The 12,711-nt window shown below is 40.7% G+C and overlaps 1 protein-coding gene and 1 long non-coding RNA gene across 7 annotated transcripts in view; one reads left to right on the top strand and one right to left on the bottom strand.

Annotated features, from left to right (window-relative positions):
- Positions 1-12,711, top strand: part of LOC137471142 (uncharacterized) — a 35,084-nt gene that overhangs the window by 13,344 nt on the left and 9,029 nt on the right. The window contains exon 2 of the long non-coding RNA XR_010997431.1: positions 7,861-7,962. This is a non-coding gene — a long non-coding RNA (uncharacterized lncRNA). The remainder of the gene's footprint in view (positions 1-7,860; positions 7,963-12,711) is intronic.
- Positions 4,007-12,711, bottom strand: part of RPS6KA2 (ribosomal protein S6 kinase A2) — a 275,385-nt gene continuing 266,680 nt past the window's right edge. For all 6 annotated transcript variants that reach the window (XM_068185217.1, XM_068185218.1, XM_068185221.1 and 3 more), the window contains 4 exons: positions 11,100-11,176; positions 8,525-8,642; positions 7,455-7,592; positions 4,007-7,078 (listed from right to left, as the gene is read on the bottom strand). In XM_068185217.1, the coding sequence (XP_068041318.1) occupies positions 6,953-7,078; positions 7,455-7,592; positions 8,525-8,642; positions 11,100-11,176 (459 nt within the window). In that variant the 3' untranslated portion in view covers positions 4,007-6,952. The remainder of the gene's footprint in view (positions 7,079-7,454; positions 7,593-8,524; positions 8,643-11,099; positions 11,177-12,711) is intronic.

Below are 12,711 nucleotides of genomic sequence, written 5' to 3'. Positions count from 1 at the left end.
GCAGCTGAGGCCAGCAACATTAGCAGCAGCAACATGGGATACAGTGCACAGAAAAAAAAAAAAGGAGCCAAGAGCTTGTTTGCAAACAATTGTAGGTAACAATATAGAAAGTCCAAAGATCATCATTCTGCTATAAAAATATTACACTTCATAAAACCATGTACTATAAAAAAAATCTATTCAAAAATGCTGGTAAACATAACAAATATCTGTACACTGGCTGCCCTTTTCATACAAGAAACATAAAAAGCATGAGTCTCAGAAATCATCATTTTGTAAACATGAATATGGAGCCTGTAAACAAAGTGCTAGATCATGGTTCATATTTTGTCAATTTAGTACTACCGAAGTAAATCCCTTACACACATCATCACCTAATGGCCAGACTCCACTACTGCAACAGGAAAGAGGACTTCGAGCTCTCCCACCAGAGTCACCGAAGGTGCATATGGATTAAGGAATTAACACAAAAATGAAGGCAGCAAGATCTGGCTCTGAGTAGCAAATCAGAAACAATCTTTTAGCAACTTTTTTTTCATTTTCTGCACTTCAAATACATATTTTCTAGCCTCTCCTTTCAAAATTTGCCTTCATCAAGGAGGGTATGCATTTTCATTTTTCTTTCAGGCTAAAGCAAAAATATGTCCATAACATCCATTTAGGAGACATAACGAGCACAGGTTGACTCTGTAATTATGTATACCAAAGCAAGAAGTAGAGGTCGAATAGCTTAACACCGAACATCATGGTTTACACAATACAGGATGACAAAAAGGGCCAAAATCCTAATTTTAGACTTTAAACTTCAGGCTGCAGAATACCTTCATGAGCAAGCCTTGTGATGACATGCATAATCAGATGCTGGTTGACATAGATGTGTTGTCACCTCGTTGCACTTGGAAATGCAAGGTTTAGGTTCACAGAAATGTATGAAGAGAGTTTAGATAAAATTTGGCTCTAAGAATTAGTGTAAACTTATTTACTCTGTAACATTTTTGTTCTGCACAGGCTTCAATCCATCCTTCATCTGAATACTATGAGTTTTAGTTCTGTACATACTGAGAACTTTACTTTTAACTTTGTTTTATCTTCTGAGTTTAAATTCTCATGTTTTTGTTAACTTTCAGAATAGGAGGTGGTGTACAATAGTTTGTGTCTCCTGTGGAGAGACATGGAGAGAAGAGTGTGGGACTGTGTTCACACAGGACTTGAGGTACCTGAAGAAGCTTAGCTGCAGTGTTCTGAGGTAACACAAGATTTCAGTATCAGGGTCAGCTAGGAGGTGAGAATATACAGTTCTAAAGGACAATGAAGTATACTTCAAAAGAGGAAAAGAAAAATGGGTTTGCACATTTTACTTTTTTTCTTTTTAAATGTATTATACTAAAGCATCTATCAACATTATTTTAGGCCTTTTTATTTTAAAGTAAGGAATACTGGAAGGGTTGTGCTGCTTGCCTGTCTTTTAGGATTCAGATATGTGAGTGTGGAGCTCACATGGCTCTTGCTTAAAGGTGTCATCTCTGGATGTCCAACAAGGGAATTTTGCTTCTAAATATCTGCTTTGGCACTTCTAATACACGCATCCTAAGAGAGGGCTTCAAAACACCTGCCTGAAAATAATTTTCTAGTGGAAGCTACAATATATTTTTTGCTATAGTAATCTGCTGTATCTTCTGTGTTTGACTGCCTTACTCCTTCTAGGGATCGAGAAAGCTGTAGCATGCCCCAAAATCAAGAAATTTCTTCGCAAAAATTGATGATTTAAAAACAAACCCTGGGGTTTTTCTATCACTTCTATTAAGGTAGTGGCAAAAATACATACAGTCAACATTATTTCCCCATGACATGCCATCTGTGGCCCTACACCTTCTGGTTACAGGGATTTTGTATGAACTTGTGGCCAATTTTCAGAAGCCTGGACTTGTCCTCCCTCTGTGTGCACAGGGCTTGGCACTGGGAACCTGCTGCTGTACAAAAATCACATAATTTATAGCCCTGACTCGGAGCCATACCTGGTCTCTGCTCAGCATAATGCAGCAACAGAGTGACAGAGGTGACACTAAACTTGTAGCCATTCCAATGTGTTGACAGCACTGTTGGCTAAACTGCTTCTGTTGCCTTCCTGCTGTCCCCAGCCATTTGTTCTGACACACAGACATTTGCTTTGCCCAGTGGTGACCTGGCTAAGGGAGGTGTGAAATGACAGATGAGCAGCTGAAGTAAGAGAAAGTGACTGCCTGCCATTTTTAGTGTCAGCACTTGCATATGCTGGTGTAAGTGCAGTAGAGCAGCAGCATAAGAAACCTTTGTGCCATCCATGGCTTAAGGGATGATCCAAGCCCTGTCATAATTCATATCACAGACACACAGCAATTGCATACTTGACTGAGGTTTGGATGAATTCAGAGGTACCAGAGCTGGGTACAAGTTGTTGGAGAGAGCTGAATGGGTCTGGCTGAAAAGAGAGCCCAGTATTACATCCAGGGTTAGATGAAGTACAGGAACACACAATCTGTACCTTGTATGAGTGTGACATGAGATGTCATGATGTTGTGTCACACAAGACGTGCTTCACTCAGCTCTCTGTGCTTAGGCTACCCCCAGCACCCTGGGCTCTCAGGGAGCTGAAGATTTTTTTTCTGAGGAAATAAAACCTATTCTCAGGTAGACTTATTTTTCAAATGTAGAGATTTATAACAACATGTCTGTGAGGGTCACTTGTCATTTGCTGAAATAGTTCAGCTTTATAAATGCTATCTTGCTTGCTTAGAAAAAGTTAAACAGCTTTTAAATAAGTGAAAATTCATGAGGGGCTGGGGCAGAGGTTAGCTCTCCCTTTAAGCAGCATCTCCCACATCTCTGCCATACAGACAAGCAGTGTGCTGTGTAGGAACTGGGTAACGCTTCCCATGATATTCTTCATCAGGGCCATTTGTCTTCTTCAGAGTCCTGGAGTTGCAGAGGTGGGGTCCAGTTCTGCAAAATGTGGGGATATGCCTCCTCCTTGCTGGGCAGATACTTCTCTCCTGGACTGAACAACAAAACCTGCATGGATACGGTCCTGCGCAACCTGCTTTAAGTGAACCTTCTTTAGCAGGGTGGTTGGACTAGATGGGATCCAGAGGCCCCTTCCAACCCTAACTATTCTGTGACGGATTTTGAAGTGGGCCACCAGATGAGCTGACTATGTCTGTAACAGGTACATTGGGTATGCCTTGGACATTCATTGCATTGTGCATCTTGATGGTTAAAAATCTAACTACAATATTTGTAATAGCCTAAGGCACTAGGTCACTTTATGGATTAAAAACTTGCAAGATGGTATGTTCTAATTAAAAGAGACTTTTAGACTGTCAGGAGTTAAACATAACATTTAGCAAAAGTCTCTTAAGGTTATATAAAGAGAGAGAGAGAGAGAGAGAGAGAGAGAGAGAGAGAGAGAGAAAGAGATAGGCTAAGCCTTTTTCAGTTTTCTCCCAGGAAAAAAAAACAAAAAGTGCTTATTGCTGAGCTATACCATGGCCAGGAGTCTAGGAAGGAGATGCTGGTGTAAAAGCAACCATTGCAGTAATTAGGCCACAGCCCAGCATACTCTCTGGGATCCAGCTGGGCCAGGGGAACCAGTGGGTGCTATCAATCTGAAATAATGACTGCCAGTGGCATATTCCTCCCTTTCTGCCTCCCCTGGATTTGCTGATAGAGGCTCTTGTATTTCAGTCTAAACGAGCTGGATCTGCAAGACTGACAGTGAAAAAGGTTTTATTGGATTCACTTGACTGGAACAGGTCAGAAAACCCTCAGAAAAGCACCTCCCATGGCAGGACTGCAGAGGGGAGAATGATCTGCCCTTGGAAGTGCATAGGGATGCACATCTGGGGCAGATGGGAGACTGGATGGGGAAGTTTCTTCCATGGATAGGCACAGCCTTTTTTTCTACACCCAGAGTAATCATTACCATTATCAATGACAGATTTCAAAGAACACTGCAGACAAAACTCTCTGAGTATCACCTCCACCTCTGACTACACTTCTACCTTTATTTGGACAATGCTTTTTGTGCATGTGTTTACATACAGACACATACGTGCACACATCTGGATACAGTGGCAACAAAACCTTAATAAACAAAGCCCATTATATGTATGGGCTCATAATTATTTATAGGCTTATAAAGTAATTAATAAGCATTAAGATGTATGAGTCCGTATGTGTCTCTATGTTAATAGTTGGTGGGTTAGAAAGAGGAAAGTCCGGAAGAGATTAAAACCCTTAAACTTTGGGAAGATCAACATCCTGTAACTTGGCCTACAGTAATATTCAGTTGAAAAAAAAATGCTCAAAGAATTAAGACTGGGTATATCTAGAAGGAATGTGACTTTTTCCAGTGGTTGTGAGAGAAAGCAAAGTGAAGCAATGCAAGATGACCAAGAAATCTCAGAGGGAGATAAAAACTGTACATAACATTTTCAACAGTCTTTCTGCCCATATACAATACAATACAATTACTCCAACCATTAAAAATACATTTTGTTGCAATAGCACATATCAGCTGGGACCCCAGAAAATCCAGGGTGCCCTTTGCCCCTCCTTCCAGGCTGCCCTTTGCACCCTTGTGCCCACCTTGCCTTCTTCCAGGACAGAAGTAATTTCAAGGGAAACAAGGCTGGGTCAGAGCTGTTCTGCACCAGCCAGGATATCCCAGCCAGTGGATATCCTCACGGTGTGCTGTTAGCAGAAACGTTTTAGACTCAACTTCTAACAAGCAGAAAATTCTAAAGGCAGCAAAAAGCTGACACTGAGAACAGCTTAGCCAGAGGAGAGAATGTGGGCTGCTGTGTACACAAGCATAGACACTCACCTGTGCGTTTGCACTCATCAGTCCCAGCCAACTCAGCCTCTGTGTGAAGTTTCACAGCATAGTTTATTTTAGAAAAGAGAAGGGCTTCAAAGGAGAGCTGCTTTGCAGCGATCCTCTGTGCACAGCACATGAACTTGAACATTAAATATCAGTTTAAATTATTAAGAATAAATTTAAATTTAAAAACAGACTAATGCAAACAAACAAACTTCAGTCAACACTGAAGCAGAGATAGTTTTAGGAAGAATATTACTATAGCAAATGAAACCCCTTGGACAATCTGAGGCAGTGATCTGGTAATTCCAGTTCAGCACCAAGATGCACAAACTACCCAGCAAGCAAACATTACCATGTCTAGCATATGAAGCTCCATGTTCACATTTTTCTTTTTTTTTCCTCCCCTGTCACAACAGAAAAAAGCCAACACAGCACAGTAGCTTTTCCCACGAAGCATCTGAGGTGACAAAATTCACTCAGAAAATAAAATTAACAAAAGCATTACAAAGAAGAATCTTGGTCAGCTTGTGACCACCAATAAGCCAAGATGGGTAAGAAAAGGAATAAAAAAATAGTTCACATCTGGCACCACAAACCTTGCTTGCTTTCTTTGAAACCAGGGAATGAGAAAAAAGTCCGTTTTGCAGAGACCATTTCAACAAAAGTTTTCTTTCCCTGTTCCTGGAAAATCCAGGTATTAGGGCACAGAATTTTTGTTTTATATGTATATAAATACACATGTACATATTCATATAAATATAAAAGCAGAGCATCCTCCCATTTCTCCTCATAATTTATTATTATTAAAGCTTGTAACAGAGTTGGCTGAACTCTTCAGAAGTGGCTACTCTCTGCACACATGTGGCACGGGGAGTTTAGCTCTGCTAGAGCAGAACACCCAGGCAGGGACATGACATGCTGGGTGATGGAGGCAGATTTGGCTGATCAGCCAGGGAGGGCAGGGAGCAGTGACTGGAAATGGCCTCTCTTGCTCCAGCGTGGCACTCTGTCCTGCCAGAACGGCTCTCGGTGAGCAGACGGGGTGATGGTGTGGGAGGATGGCTGCATCGACCCACTTGGCCCCTGGGCAGCCCAGACACCCACTGTCTTCTGCACCAGTCACTGAAGGGGGACTGCCCCCTGCTTTGAGAGGGAGCCACAGTCTGCCCCCAGCCACTTGTACACTAGTTGCCTTTGGATTGTTTTGCCTACTGTCCTCACAGCCACTCACACCTTTCCCTGCCTTTGTTCAGTTCCCCAGCCCCCTCACCTAATCCTCCAGACCTGCTTGCTGGCCTAGACCAGACACCTTTCTCTTGCCTGATCCACAGGCTCCTGCTCACACTGCTTTACATGAATGCTTTCCCATAGTCTCATAAGACCCATTTTTTTTTCCTTGAAGACCAAGCTTCTCAGAGGTTTCTTGCTTTCTGAGACTTTTGAACAAGTCAGAGCTGGTAGCACACTCGAGAGAGGTGCTGGCTTCATTCCAGAGAAGGCGGGGGCAAAGTGCAAAAGATTCCTCAAGAACAGAAGGTATTTCCACCACCACCAGCTCTCTCTACCTCATGTTGTATAGCACTTGTTTCAAATAAGGTATTAGTCATGCATGTCTGCAGCCTTCACTCTTCCTGGGGTGAGTGGAGATCAGTAGATGTCTACTGGTGACCAGCCAAGTCACTTCATCATGATGCATGCTGGAACAGCATTCTAACCCAACTGCTCTCTTCATAGCAAAAAGTGCTTTTCTTGAGAAACAAAATGAAAACTGTTCCCATGGAACATCTTACGGACTCAAAAATAGTTTTCCTAGGGTGGAAAGGATGGAGCTTGCCTATTTTATTTGGCTTTTTCTCAATAAAGAAACGGAGCTACTGGCAAAACTGGCACATCTTCGTGAAGTTGTTAAACTCAGGACCCTGGCTGGAATGTAAAAGAAAAGATGTAGCAAATGAGAACTTTGCCTTACGTGGGCTTCTGCTAGCTCTGGCAATTTCATATGCAGGTTGTCCAAAAAGGTTCTGCTAGCCAAGTAAAGATTAATTTCTCAAATAATAAACTGTGGGTTTTCAAGGAGGCCTTTTGGGGGTAGTGCTACAATCTGGTAGAGGTAAGTCTTTTCATGCCTCGCCGCTGAGCCAGATTGGAGGACAATACAGGCTCCAGCCTTGGTGCCTGAGGTGCACGGTTTAAAGCGAAGTAAGTGGCTGCCATTGCACCCTGTAAAACAGAGAAAGAGAAAACTTTGAGCAGAAATTAATTTCTTTGATGCTTTTCCCTTCCTCTATTCAGCATCCTAAAAAACTGTCACACAAGCACAATTTCCATGAAATGATACCATTTAGGCTGGCAGACAGCTAGAGTTGTCTCAGATTCAAAATGGTGAAGAGCTGTATGTGCCACCAGGTTATTACAATGCAGCCTAAAGTTAAAAATCCTGAGCAGGTGACAGTCAAAAACACAGTTAATACAGTGCCATATTAAATTTAGCCTCTGTGGCAAGTAATTTTCCCAACTCCTTTATCACTTTTCAGACTATTTACACAAATGACGGCTCATTCTGCAAGCAAGGATGAGGGAAGGGTGTAGGAGGTACCTTAACTAGGTGAACATCCTGTCTGCTGAGTTGGTTTTGAGACAGATACTCCCTGTTCACTATCCATGGATGTCTCAGGACTTGGACTGCTGTGAGGCGCTGATGAGGGTCTACATGAAGCATCTTAGACACAATGTCCTGGGTTGAAAAGGAAGAAAGCAGTACAAGGGAGAAAGTAATTAATAGCTGTGCAGGTTTTACTAAGATCTTCCTGTTGGTGGTGTCATCATTACCATGTCCATAGAGAGTGATGCACTTTAGACAGGCTTTATGTTCTTTAAGTGTCAGGTCTTATCTTCAAAATTTTCAAGTGTAATGTTCAACTCTCAGCTAATAATCCAGTCAAAACATAATGTGGAGGGCATTCATCTTATTGAGTAACTGTTAATTACTGGTGACCTTGTAGGAGTGATGAACACCTAGGGAGAGGATGCCATCTGCAGGCATCTCCTCACTGACCTCAAAGCATGCTTACAAGAAAAACTTAGAAGAGAAACTCAACACTCAGGTAACTAAAGTTCAGTTAGGTTAGTTCTACAACATCTAAACATTTTAATTTCAAAACTGGACAGCTGATAAAAAGATCCACTGTGAGGCTCATAGATGCTGGTAGCAAGATTATTGTGCTATTAGGATTGCTTGCAGTTTTGTGGTAGAAAGTATCAATGTTCTTCCATTGGATACTAACAGTTGCTAAAAATGAAATCTCTTGCAAGAATCTTTAAAGCCTGTCAAAGCTTCTGATTAATGCTGGGCAAGTGGAAGCTTGCAACTTTCCTGCCCATTTACCTGTCTTGCAGACTAGTGCACAGCTTCATGCACTAAAGATCTCAGAATGAGATGATTTTTTTCTTCTTGCTTTGTGATAGATGGGCAGCCTAAACTGTGAACTGTAAGGAATCAAAACTGCCTGCTCCTGGTTCACTGAGAAGCAAAAAGGTGATTCATACATAGACTATACAAGTGTAGCTTTGACAAAACTACACTTCTTTCAGAAGTGCAGCTGCACCAAAAAAAGAGTTCTGTGATGTTTAAATCTTGAGAGAAAATCTGAGAAAGGGTTCACTGACCTTTGCAGTATCAGATACTGAATCCCAGTTTCCTCCTGTAAGAGCATATTTGCCACTGCCAATCCTGGCCAGAATCTCCTCTGGGGTGTCATCTGGACCATTTGCAAAAGGTGTGAATCTATTAAAAAAAAAAAAAAAAGAAAAGAAAAAAAGAGAGAGAGAGACAGAAAACTATGTAATTTGCAAGTACATGATTTCTAGGTTCTAGTATTAATTGCCAATTATTACAACAGGAATTTAGTTCCAGAATGTACCACTGATACTGCTGCTTCATTGTCACTCAAACTACACAGGCTGGTGGTTCCTTATATTGGTCTGTAGAAGAAAAGACAAATTCTTTAATTGTTTTTTAAATTTCTGTTCTGTTACAGTTTTTTAGAAATGGAATATTCTTCATAAAAATAGTCAGGTTTTTACCTCTTGTTTTAACTCTGCTTTATTGCCACTACCAGTGCCTTGGTAACAGCAAGAAAGGACAAAAATTATAAAGCAGAAAAAAATACACTCTGAAACAGAAAAAAAGGAAAAGAAAAAAGAACCCTTTCGAATCTATTTTGCAATGCTTTGTTAACTCTAATGTGCAAGTCAGTTGGGCAAAATAGATTACCTGCAACAGGTTATTTCCCTGTCCAGCCAGTCAGAAATAACTTGTAACATGCACCCAAGCTTGTGACAAAATCAGTGTCATATGCAGAAGGTACACTTTTTGTCTTCAGAAAGTGACAAGAGATAAAGTTTTTGCAGCTCACTAATATCTACCAGGGCAAATTTCACTCTGCAATCTTGAACAGCTGTGTAGGTTTAGAAGAAGTAGGTATTTTGGATTTTTATATTTTTCCTTCAATCTGCCTTTATTTCAAACTTGCCAGAGCAGTTTTTAGATTGTTTAACAGTTGGTTTGGCCACAGCTTCCTATCCCATCTGGTTTCTGGTAGCAAATTCAATTCCTCATGCTGTATTTTCTCATTTTCAAAAAGATTTCAGTCTTCATAGAAGTTCATCCCAAAGAGATACACGATGTTATTCCCATCTATAGCTATCAGGAGGGATGCAGTAAGAGTTAAGGACTGGCAAAAACTCTGAGGTCTATCACTAGCTCCATTAATATGATCCCTGGCCAGTGCTCTAGTCCTGGCTCTCTGAGACCTCTCTGCTCACAGTGATTATAGGAGGAGAAAAAAGTCCTGGATGTAAATACTTGTCAGTTCCTACTAATCTCTGGTGAGGAAGAACATTCATAAATGCATAAATTCATAAATGCAGTGGTGGCACCTAAAAAAGCATTTCTCAACTGACTGTGTTACTATTATTTCCTCTGGTGTGCAGAAAAAGAAAGATACAAGTTACTGGCACCTGTCAGTAAACTGAATATCCACTAAGTTGTACTATTTGTATTTCAGATTCAAATATATTTGGATTTTTTTTTTCTTCATACTCAATAAAGAAGCATTTTTAATAGAATCAACCAAACAAATGTAACTGTGGGTAATGTGTTAATTTTATTTTACTGATTCCAGCTGTGTAGCAGCCATGGGCATCATCCAAATAGAAACAGGTTCCTGGAGATCCAGCAGACTAGGAGACTTCCCCACAAAGTCTTTATATATTTCAGCTGACCTTGAACACATGTGTAATCAAGAATAAAATAGATGAGATAGAGGCCCCTGGCACCTTTTCTACAATCCACAAATAACAGAATAACAGAACATCAGAGTCCAGATCTTTGTTTTCTGTAGAAAACCTAAGAATTAATCCAATCTTCTTGTCACAGCTGAATGATCATGAAACAGATTAAACAGTTTAGAGAGGTCACTGAAAAGTTGCAAGCTGTGCTTAGGTGTGATAAATGTGCACATACCATAGTCTGAGAAATGAAATTCAGAGCCTGGTAACTCAAGATTGGGTTTGTACACTTTGTTTCCCAGTCGTCGCAGAACATCTTATTCCTATCCTTCACTGCTTATTTCAATCTATGTCTTTCCCTGGATCTTCTTGTGTTAATATTTCATTTTAGCCAACACATTGGTAGGGGTATTTTTACCAAGTACCTCTCATTCTTCAGCTATTCTTGCCGATCTCTTAGTTTACTTTCTGAATCCTATTTTGAAAACAGCATCTGAAAACCATGTTTGAGTGTTTTGTTTTTTTTTTTAGCTTTTAAAGGTGCTCAGACACTTCAGTAACAATAACACATGAAGAATAATGAAGCTGAAGAGAATACCAATAGAATGAATTAACATTCTTCCAAGGATAAGGTGAAAATGATGAGGCTCTTCAAACTCCTATGTACCTGTCCTAATGGAAAACTTTCCCACTGCTTAAGTCATGAGTGAACCCTTTAGGAGTGCAGGTGTCAGTGCATACAGGCACTTTCTGTTAAAAACCTAAACAATTTGTCAAGTGTCAAAGATATTTATGCATCCTAAAAAAACCTTAATTCTAATTTTAAGTCTTGACATCTGTTTTCTGGCTTTATACAACTGAACACACCTTTCAAGGAGGCCAGAATCCCTATCTGTTTAATCAGTACTGAGCCCACTGGAGACTGCTGCTCTAGGAGAACCTCATCACTCACCCTGCCAACATGGTGTACAGCAGGATTCCCAAGCTCCAAATGTCACAGGCTGCATCATAACCTTGGCGTTTAAGGACCTGTGGGAAAAAAAGAGAGAGATGAAAATAGGTTAATCTGCATTCCCAAATTTTTAGCTTCTGATCTACAAAAAACACTGATTGGTGTTTGTGTCTGCTGACATTCCCAGGGCTTAGCCGTGTATCTGCCACGAACAGGTGGCTACCTTGGGATCAGAATGTCCAGTAATGCTACGGAGCAAGGAAAAGCCTAGGCTGAAATGAGCTGGTTAAACTCAGCACATCTTTCACCTTCACAGTGTGAGAGATGAGTGCAGTCTGTGGGAGCCTGGGAGTCTGGGAGCTCCTCTGACCATCCAACACACAGCAAAGCAGAACAATATTTCACTGTTTTAAAATGTTTCATAAAAAAAGCACTCATTAAAAATTTGAAACATATCCTCCTAACATAAAAGTTACCAACAACACTGTGGATGCATCATAGGGCTAAATGACAGTGATAAGTATTCCAACTGAGCTCAGTTTGGATTTGATATAGCAAATGGATGCACACTGAAGCATATCTAATGTCAGACTAATGAAGATGCATGCTAAAAGGCCTCTCTTACTTCTGTATAAAGAAAAGTGGGCACATTTAGACTGGGGTTTACAGCAGGCTAAAACTTGACCCCCTTTTCCCATGGGGCAAACAAGACCCATGGTAGTCAGCAAAGATCTGACCAGTAGGTTCAATACTGATACAGGATGGCAAGGTGCAGCATTCAGGGTACAGTCCAGATTTCATTTGTGCTAGTGCACACTAGGAGAAATGCCTATTGAGTCAGTGCAGGTCCAAGTGAAAGTGAAGTCACCAACTAAGCTCAAGGACCACCTCCATATTTTCCCACAAAAGCAAACTACCCTCTGTTTATTCAGTTCTGACACACAAGGAATTTTGTCCCCTTTAGATGGACCAGTAGATACATCTTTTTGCAAAGCACATGAAAAATTCAGCAAGTCTTTCTCTGACCTACAGCCTTATTACCCAGGAGTGATTTAAGTATCTGATGTCTACCACAGAAAAGACCAAATTCTGCTTAGGAAAAACAGTTTGAGACAATGTTGCCTTGACAGATTTTATAAATGATGAGTGGCAAAGCAACCATCTGCCAGGTATGCTGCTGAGCGAACATTTGCTACCTGGAAAAAAACCCAACAAGCCAAAAAAACTCCCACAGCTACAAAACCAGAGAAAAAGCTGCAGTTCCTCCTGTTGACAAAGCTGGTAAAATCTTGCTTCTGCCTCTCTCTTCTGCACATAAGATGTAGGCTTTCGGGCTGATTTATTTATTTCTATTTCTTTAGTTCCTGCATTAATTCCCCCTCTATTAATGTTCGTTTTCATGGGAAAAACTTCTTTGCTATTTGACAAACTCAATTTCTTCTTGCTTCACCCATGAGACTGAATACTCAACATTTATCTTTTGCTGTGGTTGTTCTTATTGCGTTTTGAGCAGTTACAATTTCACTTCTTCTCTGTTTTCCTCCAATAAGCAAGGACAATCAAGTCCAAGGTAAGCGACAGAAAAATGGGGCAGTGATGATACTTAGTGGAG

The sequence above is a fragment of the Anomalospiza imberbis genome, chromosome 3, assembly GCF_031753505.1.
Source record: "Anomalospiza imberbis isolate Cuckoo-Finch-1a 21T00152 chromosome 3, ASM3175350v1, whole genome shotgun sequence".
NCBI classification, from domain to species: Eukaryota; Metazoa; Chordata; class Aves; order Passeriformes; family Viduidae; genus Anomalospiza; species Anomalospiza imberbis.
This window is presented reverse-complemented; position numbering and strand designations above follow the sequence as displayed.